This window comes from Anas acuta, chromosome 1 (assembly GCF_963932015.1).
Source record: "Anas acuta chromosome 1, bAnaAcu1.1, whole genome shotgun sequence".
Taxonomy (NCBI): Eukaryota; Metazoa; Chordata; class Aves; order Anseriformes; family Anatidae; genus Anas; species Anas acuta.
Genome location: NC_088979.1, coordinates 176,754,224 through 176,778,187, shown reverse-complemented (window position 1 = coordinate 176,778,187; position 23,964 = coordinate 176,754,224). Strand labels below are relative to the sequence as shown.

Genomic DNA, 23,964 nt, shown 5'->3' with positions numbered 1-23,964 from the left:
AAATCCATATACTGAGAATATTGCTAGCTTCTCCAGTACTTGATAGTGCCTTCCTTCTCCCAAACCTGGAATTTTGTTTTTAACTAGAGAAAGAGGACCTTGTTTTTTGTTGTTAAATGCAGGTAAAGTAATCTCTTACTACATTATATAACTCCTTTTAATTGGAAGATGGGAATTTTGCCATCTACAATAAAGCAGCAATTGCCGTATCTCATGTGCAATTAGATACGTGTGCGTTGTATCTAACATGCAATTTTTTGTTGTTGTTTTCTTTAGTGGGAGACTTTGATAAGATCTGGCGTGAGCACTGTGAGGATGAGGAAACTCTCTGTGAATATGCTGTGGCAATGAAAAACCTCGCAGATAATCACTGGGCAAAAACTTGCGAAGGAGAAGGCCGGATTGAGTGGTGTTGCAGGTAAACCTTAATGTATTTGAAAGATGTAATTGCACATTTCTATTTGCAATTCTTTATAATAGATGATTTAAAGTTTTTTTGTTTGTTTTTCAATTTTTAAGATTTGTTCCATAAAATGTTAATGGTTTATTGGTTGCTGAAACAAGTAACTGTCTTACTGTTCTAGCTTGTTAGGGATATATAGCTTATGGAATGGTTTCTTCTAATGTGAGACCTCAAATGCATCTTCAACAATGTTATTTTTCCTTCAAATGCTGAAGGTGTTTGCAAATACCAATGAAGTAATTTTGTCTGAACCTAAACTGAACTAATGTAACAAGTGTAGTTCAAGTTTAATGTACGGAGTTCGGGTTTGATTTGTGCATATAAGTGCATGGATTTTAAACTTCTTACATGTCCTGATAACAAAATCATGGAACAAGTTCAAATAAAGTATTTCAATCTCTGAGGAAAATTCAAGGGGATAAATGTCAGTCACTCAGGATTCTTACATAAAGTTGAGGCATACCATAGAATCTGTACCACAGGGGAAAAAAAAAAAAATAGTTTGGAAATCCGACCTGGAGAAGAATTTATCTGTGGTCCTGCCTTTGGGACTGTCTTCAGACAGATGAAGATGCTGTACATCTGGGAGATAGACATACAGTGAGTGACTTCAGTCATCTAGATGTTTAGAACACCTTCTTATTTCCTTCCCATCATCGTATTACAGTTCTTTTAAATGATGTGACCTAGAGGAGGTATATCAACTACATGTCATTAAGTCTTTGTAGGCATCTCTTAGTTTGTTCTTAGAATGGTGCAGTGATGGAGCTCTCCAGCTTCCCTACAATCTTTAAAATCACTGAAGTTTGAAAATAAATAAGTTAAATATTAACAAAGTACCATTCTGCTCCAGTTCTGGAATAGCCACCAGGGAGGTGAGTGTTACAAAGTAATAAGCGAAAGACAGTGAGGTAAAGCAGGCATGGTATCACAAAAACTTAAACTTGTAACACAGGTCTTTTGAGCCTAATGAACGAACAAAAAAATTGGGGGGCACAGACTGTGAAACAGTTGGTGTAGTTGCCATCGTCTTGGTGCAAACTGAGATGTTCTGTGCCTGCAGGAAATGGAGCAAGTGATAACAAGCTCATTTTCTTTCTCTCTACAACACTTTTAAATATTTGAAAACCATTCCTTTATTTATCAATTGTTGATTCTTTAGGTTAAGAAAACATTCAAGTATTTCTTACCCTTTCCTGGGCATTTTTTGTGTTACCTTGTCTCATTTTCAAGAGAGGTGAATCAGTTTGAAACAACTGTGCCCAAAACTGGACGCAGTGTTCCACTGGCATCATTAGAGATAGTATTTCTTCAATTTATTTATCGATTAAACTCTTGTTATGCAGCTGCCTTGTTTGATGGGTTTTCTGGTGGTTTTTTTTTTGTTTTTGTTTTTTGTTTTTTTTTTTTTTCAGTTGTGTTGGTTTTGTGTCAATGACTTATGCTCACTTCTGATCTGCAACTGAGAGTTTCTTTTTTATGGGCTTTCTCAGTTGCGAGTTGTTTTCTGGTATTTATGTTATTCATTACTTCTGTAGAAATGTTGATCTTTGTCTCTTTACTAAATTACACTCTTAAATTATACTGAGTTCTAATACTGAGATTTCTTGCAGCTTCTCCTCTGTCCATCTTGGCATCATTTGCAGAGCAGTTGAGAGGAATACTGACTGTCCTGGTTATCTGTGCAAGTACAGATTGTACTGAACCCAGGACTGATTCCCATGCTACATTGCTCGATATTTTTTACACCTTGATTGTCAAGTGATATGTGAAACTTTTTCAGTAAAGTTATATGCGCATTATCTAAAGTAATATCTGCTAAGTAGTATTCCCCTAGCTTGTGGTAAGCTTGCCTGTTTCCCTGTAGGACAGGATAATGTTCCTTTTTGACAGTGGAGGAACAGTTGATGTCCTTTGTCCTGAGGCATTTTGTCACTCTTGCTTGTTTGGTAGTTGGGTGGTTGGGTTTTTTTGGTAGTTCCCACAAGACCTACAGAGTAAACATGTTTGGGCCTTGCAGCATGAACTAAGAAGAAAATCCACCTGGTAGGAGACACTAAAATGTTCTTTCTCAGTATAAAGCTGCTTCTAAAACATGGACCTTTTCAGCCTGTAAAGTCCAGGGGTCAGGAAATCTACATCAGGGAAGAGAAAAAAAAAATCAATTTTTTGAAAACTGAGGCCTGGATGGCTATGTACCAAAACACAGCAGATTGGCTTTGTGTTCTGCAATTTTTTTGCTCCTTATCAAAGGACCAGGAGGTGTGCCAGACAGATGGCAGGCCCCATTTTCCTTACTCCTCCTTGTGTCTAATTGCTTAATTGCACGCAAGAGGACTTCACATGCATGAGACTTCACGGAAAGTTTTTGTTTGGTTCTTTAACTGTCTGTCATCATGACAGCAGGAAGGTAGCTGATGTATTAGATGAAATTTAATTTGTGAGTGGAATGCTGAAAGTACTTGGGAACCACTGGTGTATCTCTGCTGAAGAAAGGATAGCGTGGGTTTTCTTGGTTTTCCTTTTAAGGAAGATCTTTTTAGACATATGAAACAGAAAAGTGTATTTTTTTCCACTAGATGAAAAAAATACTTTTTTTGGTAATCTTTCCTTCATTTTTCTTGTGTTCTTGTATAACCAGATACCTGATAAAGTAAACCAGCGGATGCAGAATAACCATCAGAGAAGCCGTGTGTATTTCTCAGCATCAAGAATAATTTTCCTGCCAGGTTATCATTTTGAAAGTCTTTCTAGTTGTTTAGTTGATACTGGCAAAATGCATGTTGTGAAGTTAGTTCTTATACCAGGTGACCTAAAACTTACAATTTTACTTCATTATTTTTTATTTATAACTGCACATATTGAGATTCTAGAAACTGTAAAAGATAAAGCAGTAAGGGGTAGGCTGTGCTGTTGACCATCTGCTGCATTGTGTAGGGCCAGTTTTCTTTCATTTATCGTTCCCCAGCAATACTATGCAATTTCTAGCATGGGGGAAGAGTGCTCAAAACCTTGTCCCCTTCTAGATGCAGCCTAGTGGTGTTGTAAAAAGCCTGAACTGTACTGAGCTGTCTTTCCCTCGATTTCTTCGTATATCTTTAGTAATCAAATGCAAAGTAGCAAATGATATTTGGAAACTAACATTTCTGTTTCTCTTTCATTTCAGTTTTGTTACAACAAAAAACTTAAACTGAAATGGGATAAGATTGCGTTTACCCTGAAAAATTGTCCTAACTCTTAATTTTTGCTGTCATAGGTAGCCTGGTGAACCTTTGTATGGACAGTGAATGCCAGCCTGTTCTGTTTCTAGTTAAACCAAAATGAGCTAGACTAGCAGGTTTGCTTCTTTCTGTTGCTTTTGCATCACTGTTAAGACTTGTGTTGGCTTGGCTATTTTTTTAAATAACAAAAAGCAGAATCTGCAATTCTAACTAGCTAGAAATAGCTAACATGACAAAACATTATCTAGACCTGCATTTTTTAAAGTCTTTTGACAGTTTTATGAGTAAACTGAAGAAATACGGTCTTGATGAAGTTACTTTTTGGGGAATGCAGAACTGCTTGGAAAAACTTCTGGAGAACAGATGTTAGAACCTTATCTTAAATATTTGTTTCACTGAGATGGGCTTAGTAAGCATCTGTCCTTACATCTATTGCTAATCAATATTTTTGTTAATGATCTGCTAGAATACAGTCTGTTCATAAAATTTGCAAATGGGACCAAATAAAAATCCTCACTCTGAGGGCAGGACTAAGATTAATAATGATGTTAACTATACCAAATACTGTCAACTATGCAAATACAGGCCAGGGTGTCATTGGTTATCTGTTAGTCTTTTAGAAAAGCATTTGGATTCTGTAGCAGACCACAAGCTGAATATGAAACACCCATGGGATGCTTTTTTCCCACAAAAGCAATGTGGTTTTTTTGTTTTTTTGTGTTTTTTTTTCTTTTTCTATCACCTAGGCTGTTTAGTCATAGGAGATCTTATAAGATCTTTGAAAATAACTACTAGGTCTGTTTGGGATTGGAGGATAGAATAAATTAATGTTTGAAGTCTTTATAGTGCCATTTTGTAGCTTTTTTGATTAATGCACTTAGTTGAGCAATTCACTTTCAATAGAATTAGTTAGAAGGGAGGTGGGGTAAAGAGGAGAAGGGAAACTATTTAAAATAGAAAAAGGATTTAATGCTCATTGTGTGTGTTTGTATGACAGCCTTTATTTTTCCTTTTAAATACTTTGTTCTGACAAAACCGTATCTGCTTGAGTGTTAGAGCTAATTAGAGCGTTGATCATACAATAACTGCTAGCTATTTTCAAATTCTTGGAATCCTCAGGTAGTGAAGGATAGTGCCTCCAGAACTTGGTTTGTGGTGAGGGGGTGGCCACAACACGGGAGAACTGTCTGATTACAGACCTGGCTGTGTTTTTCAAAAGGATATTGTCCCAAATACCTAGAACTGAGACAAGTATGAAAAATAAATTGGGAAAATGGGTTGTATACAAGTTTCTCATCTTGAACTTTAACAAAATATAATTAAGATAACTTGTAATGCATAGTGCTACGGTGCTGTCATACAGGCTGAATGTAGGATTTTCTTAACCTAAATCTGGATGCTTATGACAACAGCAGAATGTTTTCCAGCCATCCTGCATGATTAACATCTCCAAGGGACCTTAAGAACTCTCCATTTCTTCTTGATTTTCTTCAGTATGAGGTAGGAGAGGTTAAACCTGTAGAAGAGTTCAACCTTTTTTTTTTTTTTCAGGCCAGCAGTTCTTTCAGTTGAGTTTATTATGCTTCTTTGTAAATGTGTGGGAGCGGGAAAGAAAAGTTTTTGTAGACACAACGAGAAGTCTAGACTTTTCTTCAGCTCTGGGAAGTATATTATTTCTCTATACCCTCACTGAGCTTGATCTTTCAATATTAGATTCTGGTTAGTAAACAGTGTAAAGAACGTAACTAAGGCTCACCTTTTCTTTGAAAAGCAGAGAAGATGAACTGTGTCAGTTCTTAGCCTGCAAAGCTGTCTCCTTGAAAATCTTGAGCGTTCATGAAAAGCTCAGCATCAGAAACTGCTCTTTGCCAAGATAAAAAGTGACCAGCATTAATTTAGTTGTTAGTTATTACTTGGCAAGAAGAATAACTGCTGATTCTTTTGACATATTTCAAATTTCATATGGTGTTTCTTTGGCAATCAAGGATTTGAAACATGACCCTCTCCTCAATTTTTTATATTCTATTGAAGCATGTGGTTTTGGTTACTGTATTCTACAACAAAGCTTTTCTTTCACAGCTGAAGAGTGTGAACAAACAATTTATCTGATGAATGTGTATCATACTCTCTAACTGGAACTTTCTATATATGTCCAGCCTAAATGGGATTGGGGGGGGGGAGAGGGTGCAGAGAGGAGGCTGTTCACCATGAACAAATTGGTTAAAATTTGAGATTTGAAGTATCGAAAACATTTCACTGAGAAAATACCTGGAATTTTTGTATAAGCAAAGATATGAACTGCACACTTTACCAATATCTGACAGCAAGCTTAAAACAGTTTAGAACTGAAAAGTTTATTCTGCTGGTTTGTGTAAACTGTAGCAAGTGTTAGTTCAGGTAGCATTTGAATTGCACAATTCTTCAAAAACAAGTGTGTTAATTGTAGAGCTAATATATCATCAAAGAGTGGAAGCCTAAATGTCAGTTAAAATGGAGCTGTGGCAGGTCTCAGAGTTATAAAATAGATTCCTTCATTTTATTTCTCTTTGTAGATAATTAAGGGTTAGTCTATTCATTACTTGAGACAGTTGTTAAATGCAGAGTCTTAAGTAACTGCATACTCAAAACCACAGTGTGATTGGTGATGGGGTTTTAATAACTGTAAAGTTAAACCTGTGGCTACATCAACAAGTCACCATAAGGGTAACCTGCTGAGTGCCTTACATTTTATTAACTACTGAGAAGCAAGTGCCAGTGTGATCAGTGCTACCCCATCATACGTGTGAGGTACAGAGACAGCTCCTGTGAGGCCTTGAGGAGAAAACCCTCAGTGGTTATGAATTGCCATCTTGTTTGGTTTTTTTTTGTGTTTTTTTGTTTGGTTGGTTGTTGTTGGGGGGGTATTTGTTCGGATGGGTGGATTTGGTATCTTGTGCTTCCGTGTGGCACGGCACAAGTATGCAGACAGGGATCTGAACATGAAGAGTTTTACCCACTCTCCAGCTGCCTTTTGACTCTAGCCCTTCTTGTCTAGCAGTGAAAACCCAGGAGTAGACGATGCCTCTCATCATAGTTGACTTTGGTGTTTCATGACATCAGAACTCAGCTGACGTGAGAGAGAGCTTTAAAATAATGGGGAAGAAATACTGAATGACAGCAGTACCAACAACGAGGAAGAAATAGCTTCTTCATAATGACAGGAGAAGTTAGGCTACATTTTGCAAGTAGATTATTCTCCTGCACAACAGCTCACCAGTGTTAACCTGGGCAGCATGACAGCTTGTGGCGATGGAAGAAGTTGATAACATCAATAGTTGAGCAGAAGAAACAATACATTCCTCCCAAGTTTGTGGATTTTTTTTGTTTTGTTCTGATTCACCTGTTGGTGTTGGCAGCTGCATGACAGTATTTGGTCGTCTGTTGCTTTTGAATGTTTAAGAAGAGGTAACAAGATAAAAGACTTTTAGAGTAAAGTTAAGACACTGCAAAATGCTTACGAAGTGGTAAGGTAGCTGTAACAGGGTGAGGAAATGGATTTTCCAGAGTTTTGTGTTTTCTTTTGACTAAATGACACACAGCTAAATAGTTATGAAAGATGTTATCTCTAAATTGATTATATGCTTGCGAACAAATAATTCAATATAGTGTAAAATACAACTTTCATTAGCATAACAGCAATAAATCCAAGTCTTTCTGGGGTTTAATTTTTTTTCCCCTAAGTTCAGATTTCTACTTTAACGTTGTTGATTTTAGAATTGTATATATACAGTCTCTAATGGAGTTGGTGTGATTTCACAGTTTACGTATTTGGGAGTATTGTAGCCTGGACTGCTGGTCTTGCTTCTGTGTGACCTTGCTTAATACTGCCAAGACATGGATCTTATGATTTCTTTAGTGTGTTTTCCACCCAGCTTCTCTTTGGTCTGAAAATAGCTTTGGTTACTGAGGAATTGTAACTATAAACTTGTTGACTATTAATATAATTTTCACTATGTTTGTTTCTCATATAGCTGTTTACTACCGTAAGGTTACTGTCTGCATTTTAAACTTCTCATATTTAGTGCAAGAATGCCTAGGGCCTGCTTAAGCAAGTAAAACTTGCTTTTACTTTGATTTTGTTAGGCATGGGTCAGTTTTGATCTTGAGGCCATTTAAGCCTGTCAGCACAGAGATGTGTACAAGGTAACTTCGTTCTTTCCTTCACAGCAACAATTAATAACGTGGGTGTAATGTGCTACTGTAATTGTGTGTACAGATTCAGGGTGGTCATTTCCTGACAGTTTGGAGTAAAGTGGCTTCAATCTGTACCTGTTCGATTATATATGTTTCTCTTTATGAAACTCAAGAGTAATGACACTTTTAACTTTTTCCTTCGCGTTGTCTATGGTGGAGAGGCTGGATATATTTGTTACCTGTAATGTCACCATCACTTAGATAAGGCTTTGTATTCCAAGGCCTTGTCTCTATTTGTGATTTAACCTGCCATATTATACCAACATGTCTTTTCCCTGAATCTGGGACGTGAAATACAAAGCACAATAAAGATAATATAAGGTGTTTTATATAAGGTGATAATATAAAGACAATATAAAGTGTTACTAAATTAAATTTGGATTTGTCTTCTGGAACATTACCTCAAACCTCTGCAGCTTTTTTTAGAGGAAGATCGAATGTGTTTCAAGAAAGTATCGTAAAAATGCGTTGTTATGAACACATAATTTGAACAAGTACTATTTTTGTTAAACTTCTCATGCAAATGCTTGGCTGGTGCATCTAATTAAAAATACTGCTTTGTGCAGGGTGAGTCAGGCTTTTTAATTTCACAGCAACAAATTGTTTCCATTTCTAGTTGTATTTTGTGGACAAAACAATTCGGTTATTCTCTGGAACATATGCTCGTGCCTCTTACAGTAATGCTGACTGCTGGCTGAAGTATGCAGGTGCAATTTAACTCTTGATAACATTCATTCCTTTGAACTGGTTAACCTTTCAGTTCATGCGTGACTGAATATTTTGTTCAGTTTCCTAATTAGCAAAATGCTTAAACAGGGAAAAAAACGAAAGCTAGAATAAGCTTTCTGCAATAATATAGCTACTACAGATGCTATTTTAAAAAGGAAAAAAAGAGGGGTGGGGGACTCTAAATTAGAAAAAGGTATAAATAAGGCCATAAGCCTGGGTTATATTCACTTTTTTCCACATTCCCTAAGTGCACTGCAAGACACAGATGTTTCAGAAGTCCCTGCATTTAGGAGGAGCTTAGTTAAACCTGTGCGTGTATGCAAGCATGCATTGATAGAGAGCTGAGTTCAGGTGATAGCTGAAATTACCCACTGGTGATGTTCTGACAAGGCATCTGTTGTCTTGCATTGAAAGCCTATCCAGATAAAGTTAATTTGAGTCTGTTTACGCAACTGTGACTCACAGCCTGATATTTGGAAATAAAACCCCTATCTGTCTTTGGGGGTGTGTCACATCGTTCCTAAAGCTGACTTTCCAAAGTTGCAGTAAAACTGAAATTTGTTCAAACGATAACAGAATCTGTATCTCTCAAACCTCTGTCTTGTGTTCTAATGACCAAAACCACCATTTTATTTTTCTACTGAAATTTTTTTTTTGTCTTTTCAGTGTATGCCGAGAATATTTTCAGAATGGCGGGAAAAGAAAAGCACTTGAGAAAGATGAAAAAAGAGCACTTCTTGCTTCAAAGACCACTCCAGCCTTAAATGTTTCCCAGCCTCCCAAGATAGAAGAACCCTTACCGAGCCTTGGCTTGACAAATCATGAGGCTATACCAGAAGAGTAAGTTTTACTTGTTTTCCAGACTTATTTTCCTCTTTGTGTGATGAGATTTTTTTTCCCCATAAATATATTAGAAAAGTCTGATACATTTGTTTTTCTAAGGGCATTTTCATGTGAATATTTCCATGCTTAAAGAAATAGTTGAGCTGTAGTATAAGTTTTGGTGGATGCAGTAAAGATTGCTTGAGAATGACATCTTAGTCATCGCCATTTAAGTGTTAGAGTAATTTTGCTTTTGTATGTCATTGTTGTGCAGTGCAATTTATACTAAAGCTTGAGGTGAAATAAGGGAGACGTTAATTAAGTTAGAACCTAATGGCTATTCAGTATTGTTGAAAAGTCAATTGCTTATGTAAGTACCGAGTGGCAAATGTAAATATCAGAGTACTTAAAAACTTTCTGTTCATAAATAATTGCAGAGAAACTCTTGATTCCAATTACATACTTCAAAAGCAATTTTGAATTACAGCCCTTAATTTTAAATATGCTAGCGTTCTGATGGCTGGCTCTGCAGAAGTTGCACTATCCTTGAAGTATTTCCCTAACAACAGTTTTAACTTTTGTTTTTAACCTTCACTCAAGTAAGAGTTTTATTTTTCATATTCATGAGTAGCTTTTCTATTTCACTTACAGTCCACACTATTTTTTTCCTAAAAAACAAGGCTCATGTTTGTGACTATTCCTTGTGTAATGTGAATAACTTAAGTTTAAAGGAATAAAAATGCATAAACACATTTCCATTAAATGTTACATTTGACATGTTTCATACTCTGCGGACAGTTGTAAGAACTGGTCCAGTTTTCTCTGTTCTGTGAGGAGGGTTTCTCATTACTGTAACATGTCTGGAGTAAGCAATGTTGCTGGAGTAAGCAACAAATGATGGTAAGATTTTTAGTAGTTGTACGTACCTTATAGAAACGGGGCATATCTGTTATAAATCACTGCCCATAAAAGTCAAGTACTAATTTTTGTTTGTAAGGCTGTTGTGGTTTAACCCTGGCAGGAAGCTCAGCCCCACACAGCCACTTGCTTGCTATGGGCGAGAGAAAGGTAAAAGTGTGAGAACTCATGGGTTGACAAAGAGTTTCCTGGGTAAAGCAAAAAAAAGGACTAGTAACATGTAGTCCCCAGTACCTATTTCCATCCCAGGAACAGTTGTTTTTGCCTAACATTGCATCTTCACCTGCTGTGAAGCTGGACTTCAAAGTGGTTCAGTCTTGAAATATAAAAGTGGCTGTTATCTGCTGTTTACTAGCTTCTCCCTTTGTTCTGTTTGAGTATTGTCATCTTTTTCTATCAGGTTAAAGTCTTGATTTTTATCCTTAATGGTAAAAATCTTAACCTTGTATAGATTCTTCTCCGGTGTTAGGTTGTACCTTAAGAGACAGTCCAGCCAGCATTCCTTCTTTCAGCAAGCTAGTCCTTCCCATGGAGTGCATGTGTGGATGTCACTGAAGAGTTGAGATATGCCAGTGTTGGCACTTGGAACCAGTTGTACAGCTTCATTCTGCTCTTCTGACAACAGCATAGGCCTCTGATTTTTTTTTTTATTCCCCTCCCATCCTTGGATAAATAGTAGCCTGATACTTGAAAATTGTAAACTAGAAGGTCAGCATTTGAAGTGATTAATGACGGAGATACAATGACTTTCCTGGTGGTTATATAACTTACCCTAGTTTCTAGTTTACATCTACTTCCAAGAGAAAATGTCACCTACCTGTAAGACACCTACTTAAAAATATGTACATTTTTAAGGGGCTAATAATCAAGAACTGTAGTCCATTTAATAAAGTTCTTGAAATAAACAACAAGAACTGTAGTCCATTTAATAAAGTTCTTGAAATAAACAAGTGTAGGATAAGTTTAAAATGGACTCATTTCCAGGTTACAGACACTTCTTCACCAGTTCCTGATCTTTATTCACGTTTTCTGCCACTATATTAGTGCTTTGGAGAACTGTGATTTCAAGATGTGCTTGGAGATTACCTACAGTGCAAAGCATTTCTCTTACTGTCCATATAGTTGCTTTGAGTGAAAATCATTAGGAAATGGGGTTGAAGGGTGATTATCAGTGAATTCAGCAAGACTACCTTTGTAACACAGTAATTGGCTCACCGGATCAGTGGCTGTCATCTAGATGACAGTTACGTTTTCACTGAGGAATCTGACTTGAGAGTTGTAGTGGTTTTTGTTTGTTTGTTTGTTTTGTTGTTTTTTAAAAAGGCAGGTCTGCACCAGTGGTCTGAAGACCTCCAAAATTAATTGAAGCACCTAACTAAGATCCTGTTCTTACTGATTGAATAGATGGAATTGGCAGCCAGGAAACTGCTGTTAAGTTACTCATTGCACCTGTGTTCAGAGGGGCAGCACAACCTGACAAGCAGCAGGAAAGTCAAAACACAAGTGAGCAGCTGAATCTCTGCTACTGCTAAGGTTTCAAAGTGTATTCACATTGAATTTGGAGTCTGGTAGTCTTACCAGAATGAAAGAGAAACCTGTCATTGAAAGAACACCTATTAAAGTGAAAGAAGAAACTTATCTTTGTCCTATATCAAATGTCTTGGGATCTGTTGTCCATCAGTGTAGAAGAGATGGCTTCTGCTCAGCTTGGGATACAGAGGTGTAGCTATCCAGAAGCATGCCTTAATGCTTTCAGAAGTAGTCTGAGGGGTGTAACCTCTTCACTGAGTCAAAAGTAGGTTTTATAAGAGGGAAACAGAATGCATCACAGTGATTTTTTTTATTTCACCATACGTGCAGTGGGTTCTCCTGGAAATCAGAGGGTTCTATACTGTGTTACTTAAAATTAAGTCTGTTTAAGTATTTCATCTAATGCTGTAGATGGAAAATGTTGAGAACTCAAGAGGCTGTTGCTCTTCTTTATGGGAAGTTTTCTCTGAGCTGGACTATAGAATCAAACTCGCATGGGACCACAGGAAGCAAAATGAATCTTCAGTTATTTTGCTGTTACTGTTAGACTAATGTAGAACACTAGTGTACGTATAGACATGTATTTGAATGAAAAAGCCATTAGACTTGGCATGAAAAAGACACTGAGCCATTAGTCTGTATTTGCTAGACAAGGAGGAGTGCTGCTCTGAGAAGTGCTGACCTTACATGGAAAAAGACACTGCTTGACTTCAGCCCACGTTTGTGATTTGTTGCCACTAGGCTGAATGGTCCTCCTGTGTAATTCAATCCATTGCACAGATTACGTTGTCATTGGCATCCAAGTTGGGGAAAAATTGTTGCAATCATCTTCATTTTGAAATCCCACTCGGTGTCAGCTGCCTTACAGGGTAGCTTGATAATGTGTGTGGTTTTAACTGATTGTTAGACGTAATTGTTGTGCTGTTTGTCTTGGTGGTGCTGGTAGTTGGACGGAAGAATTCCCTGGTTATCTGCTATGTAGAAGGAAAATCCATAAAATTGGTAGTGTTACTCAGCTGAAGGCAACAAGGAATCTTCTCTTGCTTCTCTAACATCTTCATGGTAGGTCACTGAAAGTTAAGGAAGAGCTTTGGGAGGAACGTAGAGAACTTTGATGCTGCTTCTTAAAAAACTTCTTCTGTGGTATTGCTCACAGCTTTATTTTTGATGTGAGTACAACCATGGCTTTTTTGGACTCCATTAGCTCTGTAGATCTGTTTCTGAAAGTTTTTACAGTTACATTTCTCCAGGGCTGAATCTTTCCCAGAAAGGCAACAAATGATATTTGGAAGGTGCCAATTTAGAATTGGCTACAGAAACTTGAAGCAAAAAGCAACACTCACTTACTGGAAAGTTATCAGTCTCTTCTCTGTGAAAGCTGAGTTCACTTCTGTTTGCCTCCCTTAATGGATTTTGGGTGTTCTAGGTTCTTACAAAACATAACGGGAAATTCTTAGCTATAGCCCTGTAAACAGTCCAATAGAAGGAATTCAAACTCTTGAGCACTAGTGGTCCAAGTGGTTACTGCTCCAACTTCACTCGCCAGTTTTTGAGTTTGTGGTTCTGTACGGATTGATCCAACTTTCATAGCATCCATTGAAAATAAAATTGGAGCGAAGCTCAAGCAGTCGTCCATTTTCAAAAAAAAAAAAGCTAATAGAATATTTTAGCTATTCCCTGCAAAATATCTAAAATGTTTTCACATTCAGGGATATTTTTGTTTACTTTGGAATACAAGTGGATGTCCTCTGCTTAAACCAGTTATGACACTTGACTTTGGATGCCCTTTAAAATGGGGCTGATGAGTAGGTAGGTCATGGAGTGCTGTTATTTTCTCTTGTGTACTCCTGAAACTTCAACTCTAACGACTTGTGTCACTTAAATGTCAATAAGTACCACAAAAAGGTAAGTGGGGAAACATAAAGTGGTAGAGAAATCACTGATCAGCATGATGAGCGGGCACACTGGTTGCCATTTTACTTTGTTACTTTAAGTACCCAAGTTATGAGGAAATTCTTCACTCAGAGGCTGGGAAGGCACCAGAACAGGCTGCCCAGAGAAGCTGTGGGTGCCCCATCCCTGGAGGTGTTCAAGGCCAGGCTGGATGGGGCTTTAGGCAACCTGGTCTGGTGGGAGGTGTCCCTGCCTATGGGGGGGGGGGGTGAAACTACATTGTCTTTAAGGTCCCTTCCAACCTGAGCCCTTCTATGAAGTTAAAGTATTACAGGTGCACTTAAGGTTAATTTTTTAGCTTGGTGGATCATCTGCTTTACTGTTCTTTTGGTTCTTTAGACGTCTCAGCAGTTCAATTAAGGCATTCACTTATATTAGTCACTACCATAGTATTCAACAAGAATTTCTTTTGCATTAATTATCTGAAATTGTAATTCAGAATATAGCTTCAAAAATAACACTTCATAAAACTGAATTCTTGCTGCTTCTTAGGTTGCTTCACTCCTTGGGAAAGATCAGATTACTTGACGTTGGTAGCTGCTTTAATCCATTTTTGAAGTTTGAAGAATTTCTGACAGTTGGCATAGATATTGTTCCAGCTGTTGAGGTATGTAACATTTACTATGTTTGATATAAATTTGGCTCACCGATATTTTAGAATACTTCAAAATGGCTGTATTTAATGCTTAATCAGTATGTATCCTAAATGCCTTTGTTTTAAAAGGAACTGTGGTCCTTCTATTACATCCATTCCCATGAACAGTTAGCTATTATTTTGGAGCCTGTAGTTTTGATTTTAAAATACCTTTTTGTTCAAGAGTTGTGTCTTTATAATGCTGTTGTGCATCTTAAAACTGGAAAAACTTTAGCAGCCATCTTTTAATGCAGTCTCAGGTGAGTTCTTGCATCTTAAAAGCCATAAATGAAAATTGAGTAGGCTTGTGCTTAGGCTTGAACCTCTGGTAAGGTGCATTTGCTGACAGAAAGAAATAATCATTGCCTCTACTTGATGTATTTTTTATGGGGAATTTTAGTAACCAGAAGTGCTCTATAAAGGGGATTTTCAGTTTATTGCTACAGATACTAAACCGTAATTCTGAGTACAAGATTACTGTTTAGGGAACTTTGTAAGGTGAGTAATACGTTTGGGGTAATGCAAACAATACAATTGTTTCACTTTCCCTATGTAGTAAGATTTCCAACTGCATTAACTTTGCTGTAATCGTGTTTCTTCTGTCTTTCACTCTTGATCTGACTTTTTTTTTTGTCAGTCCTAGTAGTATTTATTAACCAGGCACACAGTATTTATTAACCAGGCAAAATGACAAAGTAGAAAAAAGAAAAGAGACATAAAGGAATGAATTTCTGTCAGAAAACGTGAGACCTTTGACCACACATATCTTGCTAACTTCTACAAAGTTGAATTTTTATAATAGCTTAAAATGAAAATCAGTAGCTTAAGGTAACCCTCTTTAGGTGTTGAGAGGTGCAAGAACCAGTAATACAGTTAACTTGAAAATAGTGAGTGTTCTGTTGTTTGCTGCAGCATGGTTTACATGCAAAATAATTGGCATTTTGTTGTGGTCACCAGGTTTAGTTTCCTAACACCTAATTTATCTCCAAGCACATATATAAAAAATAATTTTTTTAAAAATTATAGTTCTTTAGAAATACTTGAATCATAAATTGCTTTTTAAAGTAACTCAGTGCTAGTTTCAGCTAAAATGCAAAGCAACTAATAATGGATTTCATCTTGCCTAATTTTAGGAATAGACATCAGTTGCCCAAACACAGTTGCTTGCTGCCACTTGATATGCTGTAGGACATCAGCATAGGGTTGTTTCTTGCTCATGACGTGGGATGTGAAGAAGATAACACGCCATTGTGAAGTGGCAGCCTAAGGCATTTAAAATAACCATACATGGCAAGTAAATTTCAAGCTGAGATGTGTGCAGCCTGGGTGTCTACATCCATGGTTCTGTGTTCAAATTGGTCAGTGCAGGTCTGTTAAAACTAGAATCAGTTAAACTTAAAAATCTCTTTCACGGTGAGGTGAATTGTGTTCTGATCTCATGATCTCTGATCCTTTATTGACTAGCTCTACAGTGACTGTAATAGAAGCCTGGACACCTGAAGTTGCATGACACAAGTCTAACCATTAATTTGAGGTTATAAATAAGTAATAGTTTACTATGTATTCAGTCATGCTATTTTCTTTAAAAAAATAAATAAATCTTAAGAAAATAAGTTTAAATTTACAGTGACCAATATCATTATTGAAAAAATTCTAGAAAGGCTACTTCTGTGAATGTAATTGAGGAATACAAGTAATCCAGGCCAGACAACAGAAGAGAGGGGGTAGTCAGCATTTGTGTAATCTGTGTACTAACCAGTTCTTCAGGCTCTCTCCCAGTACAGTCAAACGATAAGATAATTGATTTCCTGCATTCCGACATAGCAACATGCCTTGATGACAGGTACTCACTGGAGCGCTGCCATACAGATCAGCATGGTTACTGTGAGACCTGCCTCAGGTTCACCAGCTTCTCTTACTGCCATTCTCTTGGTACCTTGGTGTATTCAGGGCACCTTGCAACTTAGCTAGTATTCTTGGAGTAAAAAGGAGCACAACTGGTGCACTCAAATGCTACTGCTGTAGTAAGTTCAGGCCCACCTCCAAACTGGAATTAATAAGCGCTGGTGTGTTTGGGATGACTCCGCTTTGAGCTGCATCAGCAGCGTAACCTGAATTAATTTATCTCTTGGCCAGCAGTTGGCTGCACTGATTGTAAGATTTCAGAATAACAGCCAGAGGGTTCTTGTGGGAGTTGATGTTGCCTTCTGACCTAAAAAATCAATGCAGTAACTTAGTGGTTGAAGTTGAAAATAGAAGAACCTGTAAAACCTCCTCACTTAGCTGATCTTTTAGGTAAGATACTAAAATGTTTTTTGAAACAAATCGAAACACAGAGGCTTTTTAGGAAGTCAGTTTGTTAAATATTGTTGAATAAATAGTTAAATAATTATGTATTGATAAGAATAGGCTAATCCACTATCTGTATATAAATATTTTAGATATAGAAGTAGCAGTTGAGTAAAATACTTCAGATAATTTGAGGAATTTTGAGGATGTAATTGAAACATTGTCAGAGAAACTAAAATGTTTATTTAATAAGAGAATCATAAAATCATAAACAAAAGAATAAATGTCTTCACAATGTTTAGAATCTATGTTTTTATACAGAAAATGCAACTGTGTGATATGAATGCAAACACATTTCTGTTAAACATTCTGGGTGTGTGCTTTGTGTGGTGGGGGGGCTGCTCAAGGGGAAGAAAGGCTAAGGCAAGCAGAACAGGTTTCATCTTGAGTGGTGCTTTTGTTGGTCACTCCTTCAAACACTCGGTGGCACAAATATTCCAGAGAATAATTAGCAGCTGTTATTTTCCTACAGGAGTTTATCTTGTTTACTTGTCAGGGGAAGGGAGAACACTGTAATTGAAATAAACGGCAAATCTCAATTTGGTGAAAGTCCCAATACGATTTTATAGTGCTGGGAAACAAGCTGAATATGCAGCAGATGTTGTATTGGAGTAAATACAGCCTGAGACAAAAAAGTCTGGAATGGTACTGAAGTTAAGAGAGACAAAAGACAAGTTGGATTGAGTTCTTAAATGTCAATGTATGCACTGAAATATGAGTTGGCTGTTTCAGTGTCTAGAAAGACTGTAAGATCAGTTCAAGACTTGTCCATCTAGAGTAGCAATCCCCACTTTAGCAGCAGAGCAACTTTTTTGTCATAAAACTGCATTGCAGAGTTCAGATTCCACTTGAAACATATTTTAATCACGAAATTTTCTTCTGCATAACTGTTTTATTAGTATCTTCCTACTGCAGAGAAATGCTTGCAGTGTAAATTTTTTTTCAGTTGTGTATGTGTAGCCTTTAAGTCCTCCTTCCAAGCAAAGTTAGCATGTTGCCCTGGAATATTATATTCCAAAGCACTTTTCTTCTGAAGTTGTTACTATATATCCTGAAGTTACTACTGTTGATTTCCTGTTCTAAATAGTACAAGGAAGCGGAGTATAACCCTGCAAATATGATGATTGTAATTATTTCACGATGATCAAGGAATTTTAATTACAATCTTTCTTGAATTATTTTTTCATCTACATCAGAGGCCAAGATTAAAGCTATTGAAAAGTAAATTACAAATTTTTTGAAGATTGATTTACTCTTTCTAGTTTTCTGCATGTTCTCTGGAGAGAATGTGATTTTATATGTAGAGAAATGTTATCTTCTACTTGGGAACAATGGCGCATATCAGTTGCTTTATGAATACCTTTTCAATAATGTTGATTTGTTTAATATTGCTTCATAAAATATGTTAGAAATACTTTGGGGAGGGGGATATGAAAATGCAGCAGGTCTACCTCCACCTTTCTGATATGCTCTGGAGAATGTTTTGTCTCAGCTCTAATATTCACATAGCTGTTTAGCAGTCTGGTTTTTTTTTCACTGCATGTTCTGTAAGCATTAATAACAATTTTTGTTTCTATCAAGTTGCAGCCTTGTGTCTCAATAACTTTTCATGAGAGAAGTCAGTACTAGGCTTTGAGTATAAAATGTCAAAACTTAAGCCTAGTGAATAGCCTACTATTTGTATCTTTTGAGTTCTCTGTGATTAAGGGTGTTATGAATTTGTTCTTTTGTATGTTATATCAGGGTGTCACTTTCAATCTTTGACAGCTTGAGCACACAAATGATTAAAAGATGAATTTAAAACTCTTATCTTGCCCAAATGTCTACTGGTAAGCTTTGCATTTACAACAAGGTTAAAACTTGTACCTTCATCTCTGTTACAAATTAGTTAGTGTACTGTAACTTTCTGATGTATTTTGCCTTGCCATAGTTTCTTCCCTTTTCTATACCAGTAAAGAACGTATCTTTTTTTTCCAAGTGACCAAATTATTAAGCCTCTTGGATTCTTTAAAAAGCTGGTGGAAATACTGATGATGTTGAATTTATTTCCTATTTACTTATTTCAGGTTTGTTTGTTTAAAAAATAAAAAGATACAAATTGAAACCCAATATAGTCTAGATTGGAATTTTAAGAATTGCACTGTTTTACTCTATTGCCACACCTTAACATGGAATTTGATTGGCAATGCATGATATGCTATGAAAGCATGGGATTTGGGGGAAACGAGCAACGTACACTCATCTGAATTCTTCTTAAATCAATTGTGAGATAGTTGATTTGATATGTTCTATTAGGGCTTTCTATTTCATTTCTTTGTTTTAAATGAACAGTTCTCAGCTATCAAATCTCCCCTAAATTGCTGCATATCTCAAATCATTCTTGGCAACTGTGAAAGCTAGTAATATGCATTACTTTTAAATTGCTGTTTTAGAGTGCTTGATTTAATAGCAAGAGGGATATTCAGCAGGCTTGAAATTCTCTCAAGGAATTGAAGAGGATGTTATTGATCATTATCTGGGTGTGAGTTGTATTTGCTCTTTAAACTAACCTTGATGTTTGTTTGTTTTTTCTGTTTTTCTTAATCCACCAGAGCGTATACAAATGTGACTTCTTGAATCTACAAATTCAGCAACCTCTCCAACTGGCACAAGATGCTATAGATGCCTTTCTTAAGCAACTGAAAAATCCTATTGATTCTCTACCTGGAGAACTATTCCATGTTGTCGTTTTCTCACTCCTCCTTTCTTACTTTCCTTCACCGTATCAACGATGGATATGCTGCAAGAAGGCACACGAACTTCTCGTCTTAAATGGCTTATTGCTTGTAATAACTCCTGATTCATCTCACCAGAATCGCCGAGCTATGATGATGAAAAGCTGGAAGATTGCCATAGAGTCCTTGGGTTTTAAACGCTTCAAGTATTCCAAGTTTTCTCACATGCACCTGATGGCTTTTAGGAAAACCTCCCTTCAAACAACAAGTGACTTAGTTAGCAGGAACTATCCGGGAATGTTGTATATCCCGCAGGATTTCAACAGTATAGAGGATGAGGAGTATTCCAACACTTCCTGCTACGTTCGATCAGATACAGAAGATGAACAGCTAGCTTACGGTTTTATGGAGCTACCTGATGCTCCGTATGACTCAGACTCTGGAGAAAGCCAGTCTAGTTCAATTCCTTTTTATGAGCTCGAAGATCCTATATTGCTTCTAAGTTAATGTAGTAGTTGACATGCTAAGTCAAAAACCTCTTGCTTAACTAATTTTGCTATACTAACGTGGGCTCAACACACAACAACGGTTTGCATAAAGAAAATGCAACAGTTTACAGAGTTTGCTATTTTTTTCTACTTTTGAATTTTAAAATCTATTCTTGTATGAAAGTGAAAAAAATACAAGTTTTATGCAAATGACTCTTGTCATAGCATAAATTGCTGTTACTTTCTTTAGAATATGTATCACTAATTTTCTTCCAGAAAGGTACCATTCTTTTCTTTAGTGCTGTGAAGTGTGAATACTATTTAATTTGCTAAATGTTGTTTCAATATTTTAACTCTTAATGTGGTTGAGCATAAGGCACTGGAGTCGGTGGGCTTCTGAGAAGTATACGTAGGAAGAAATAATTTGCACTTTAATTAAATGTGCAGATAGGTTAAGATGCTTGGTTACACATGTCCCTTTTTAATTATGGAACAAAGCTCTCTTTCCAAAATTTCTTTTGCTCTGGTTAAGCCTGGGCTGGAGAAACTATAATGCACATTTAATTTTACTTTAATTGCAGCCCTCTTGAGATAACACCAAAACACTGGAATATATTAATCCATAGTTATACATGTTGTGTAATTTCATTGCATAAAGAGCAGATAGATGTGAGATTGCTGAAGAGGTTATCCCCCAGACACAGAGAAGTATGGTACGTCTAGACAATTGTTTCACTTAAAAGCTGGAATATGGTTTTGCAATTTTCAGTGTACAAGCACTAACATACATCAGTATTTCCCCAATGTGTTCTGTATTTTTTTCAATTTTTTTTTGGGGGGGGAGGGGAGTGGTGGTGGGATTTTTGTCATGTTTTAAAGTAAATTATTTATGTGTTTTAAAACAAACTTTAAGTTGGGAGGTCTACAATTAAGAACAATTGTATGATAACTACAGACTGATTTTGTTTAATAAAAAAGGAGCATTTTCACAAGATTTTCAAGGACGTGTATTTGCACAAAAGACATATTCAGACCACACAAGTGAAGTTAACATACACTATTTTGTTTGCTTATTTGGACCCCAGTCTTCTGTTTTAGTTAAATGAAAACCCCATAGCTGTCTGAAAACTGGTCTGCACTGTAAGAAGGTAAACCAAGTGGTTTATGTTTATGAAGTTTTTTAAATCGTGTAATAAATTTGTGAGTACTTTGCAGGAAAAAAAAATCTGTTCAGCATTTAAAAATAGAGGATTCAGTATTACTTTAGCTTAGATTGCCCTCTATTTAAAAGTGACCAGAATTTTCAAATTTGAATGTTAGGCTTTAAAATCTGTAAGTGAGTGCCTATCACAAATGATTGGAACTAGGTGCTACATCATGGATTTAAGACTGACAGCAGCAACATGGTAGAAAATACAAATACAGTGTAAAGTTTCATAGTTGGAAACACACCTTACACCATTTCAATCTGCCATGTTGTTTTTATAATACAGATGTTACCAGGCAAACTGAAGTATTAGTGTGGATTTAACAGTAGTTGCTACAAAAATGAAAACTTTCCATTGAAGTTTTGCACTGAAAGTGCCAGTTTGACCTGTCTGTTTTTTCTTGTATACAATTTCCTACAAAGAGTCATACTGTATTGGTCCTGCTTACACTCAAACACGAACTGGACTGCAATGCTTTATTCTTAAACATAAGCTTTCTGTGTCTCTTTTCATAAATTTAAAGTGTACCCAAACATCTGATTCAAAACTGTTATTCAATCTGAATGATATAGTTGTATACAAACCAAACACCTATACAGCTTGTGTTTAGGAAAAAAAAAAAAAGGACAAGTTATTATGGTTGACTTAATTTTTATGGAAAATACCTAATGAAATATACAACAGATTCAAAACCAGCTGTAATTCAGTGTTTGCATCTACTGCTTTACCATTTCACTAAAACATTCATCAGTCAAAACCTCTCTTCTTTCACTGACTCCAGCAATGCTAGTGTTAAACTATTGGTGCTATAAATTCAGCTGTTTTTTAGAAATCTAATCTGCACATGCTTCGAAGTCTGCCTAGCATTTTAATTTATATTCCTCTAAAAAAAAAAAGTTGTGTACCAGCTGACAGAAATGTTGGCATTGGCCAATGTAAATCGGTTTGTGATTCATACAAATGAGCCAAGATTTATCTTTAAAGAGTTTAAAACATAATTATTTAAATTCTAGGCCTTCTTGGCAGCTTGTTGACACCATTGTATTTGTGGTTTAGGGACCTGAGATTTGTAACAGCTTGGTTTTCTTGCTGCTTATTCTAAATACCTGAAGTGTTTTTTTGTTTTGTTTTTGTTTTTTACAAGGGACAGTGAATTGTGGAGAATGAAAGTCAGTTTTGCATAAATACTTACACCTCCCTGAACAATACTAGTGATAGTGGGAGTTGTTGGATATTTCGCTTTGGTGCAAGAGGAATGTTTCTAGGTTATGAAATGTTTGAAAATTTTGACTGGGCAAGAGATGACACAAATCTCTCGTTCTTAAGGTGCTGGAGAAGAAAAAAAAAAAAGTGTATTTGCATTTTTGTTGTCTTCATGTCACTACTTTTTGTGAACAAAGCACATTTATTAAAAAAAAAAAAAAGACCTGTTTCTTTGATATGTGGGTGTTCTGTTTTTTTTTTTTTTTTTCTCTTGCAGTTGGTTTATACTGAAGCCCAATAAAACCAATGCATAGTTCTTATTTTCAAGAAAACACTTGGGTTTGTCTGGGTTTGTTTTATAAACTGGAATCTAGTAAAGAAGTTAAGTTGAAACTCATGTACTAAATTTCTACATCTTAGTTGTGACATGAGCTTTATGGACATCTTTCAGGAGTTCCTCTAGTTGATCTTGTATCATATTTATTTTCTGCCTACTTATAGTGTGACCACTTAGTAATACAGTTCCTCTTTCCATTATAGAGGTTCTTAATTTCCCCTCTGTCCTTCTGAAATATCTTTGCAGCAGCTGCGGTAAGTTTGCCCTTTGAAGTCATCCCTGTATTCCTCCACATGATGGTTTTGAGTTGTGCAGGTGCTGTGAAAGGATGGCAGTGGGAAAAGCAATCCAAAGAACTGAAAATGCAAGGCTCGTAATCAGGGCAAAATTGTAAGAAAATTAAATTTCAGCAGAACTTAAGTGTGCCCCTAGCACTGTGGAGCTTAGCTGATGTATTCTGGATCCCTTGCTTAACAGTGAAGATTAAAAAGCATCGTTTCACAGAATTTTCCTAACCTTTTCTGCTTCAGGGAGACTTGCTGACTTGCCTTTGGAAGTGATTATTAAAAGTGTTTTTAATCATACCTCCATTAATGCACAATGCATCTTTGATTCCTTGCAAAGTTGGGTTGTTCAGGTTCCTGCTCCTTTATTCTCACTTTAAGTTCATTGTTTTATACCTGTGGAATAGCGGGAAGACTTTTAGAAGGGTTGCATTTAGCAAACTTGCATTGAAACTTAGCTGCTTTTTCTTACTTTTTCTTACGTTTCAAATAAAGTATCATCTAGGAAGCTCAACCAGTAGTCGCTTGAAGTGTATCCCTAAGTTAAAGAAACACAGTGTTAAGTAGGAGTTTTTCATGATGCTATCACAGCATCCGTAGCAGGTGCTTCTAAAGGAAACAGATTAATAATTTTTAAGAGTATTGGGTAGTTTTATTTAAATTTTGAAGAGGGTTTAGGAGGGGTTCCTGTGACTCAGCTGCCCAGCAGCTTCGGGAAGAAGAGAAAGCGTGACCAAGTTCCAGCTCTTGGCGTGGCCAGCGGCTGCCAGGCAGCACTGCCTGCGGGAAGCAGGGGGTTACCCGCCATGGAGGGGTGCCAGGAAGGAGGGCCAGGAGCCTGCAGCCAGGAGCCTGCAGCCTGTCTCCGCTTCCAGCTC

The 23,964-nt window shown here is 36.6% G+C and overlaps 1 protein-coding gene across 3 annotated transcripts in view; it reads left to right on the top strand.

The window, feature by feature from the left end:
• Positions 1-21,939, top strand: part of SAMTOR (S-adenosylmethionine sensor upstream of mTORC1) — a 33,346-nt gene extending 11,407 nt beyond the window's left edge. For all 3 annotated transcript variants that reach the window (XM_068669496.1, XM_068669497.1, XM_068669499.1), the window contains exons 2-5: positions 277-418; positions 9,313-9,486; positions 14,362-14,476; positions 19,444-21,939. In XM_068669496.1, coding sequence (XP_068525597.1) covers positions 277-418; positions 9,313-9,486; positions 14,362-14,476; positions 19,444-20,073 — 1,061 coding nt within the window. In that variant the 3' untranslated portion in view covers positions 20,074-21,939. The remainder of the gene's footprint in view (positions 1-276; positions 419-9,312; positions 9,487-14,361; positions 14,477-19,443) is intronic.
• Positions 21,940-23,964: the final 2,025 nt, after the last annotated feature.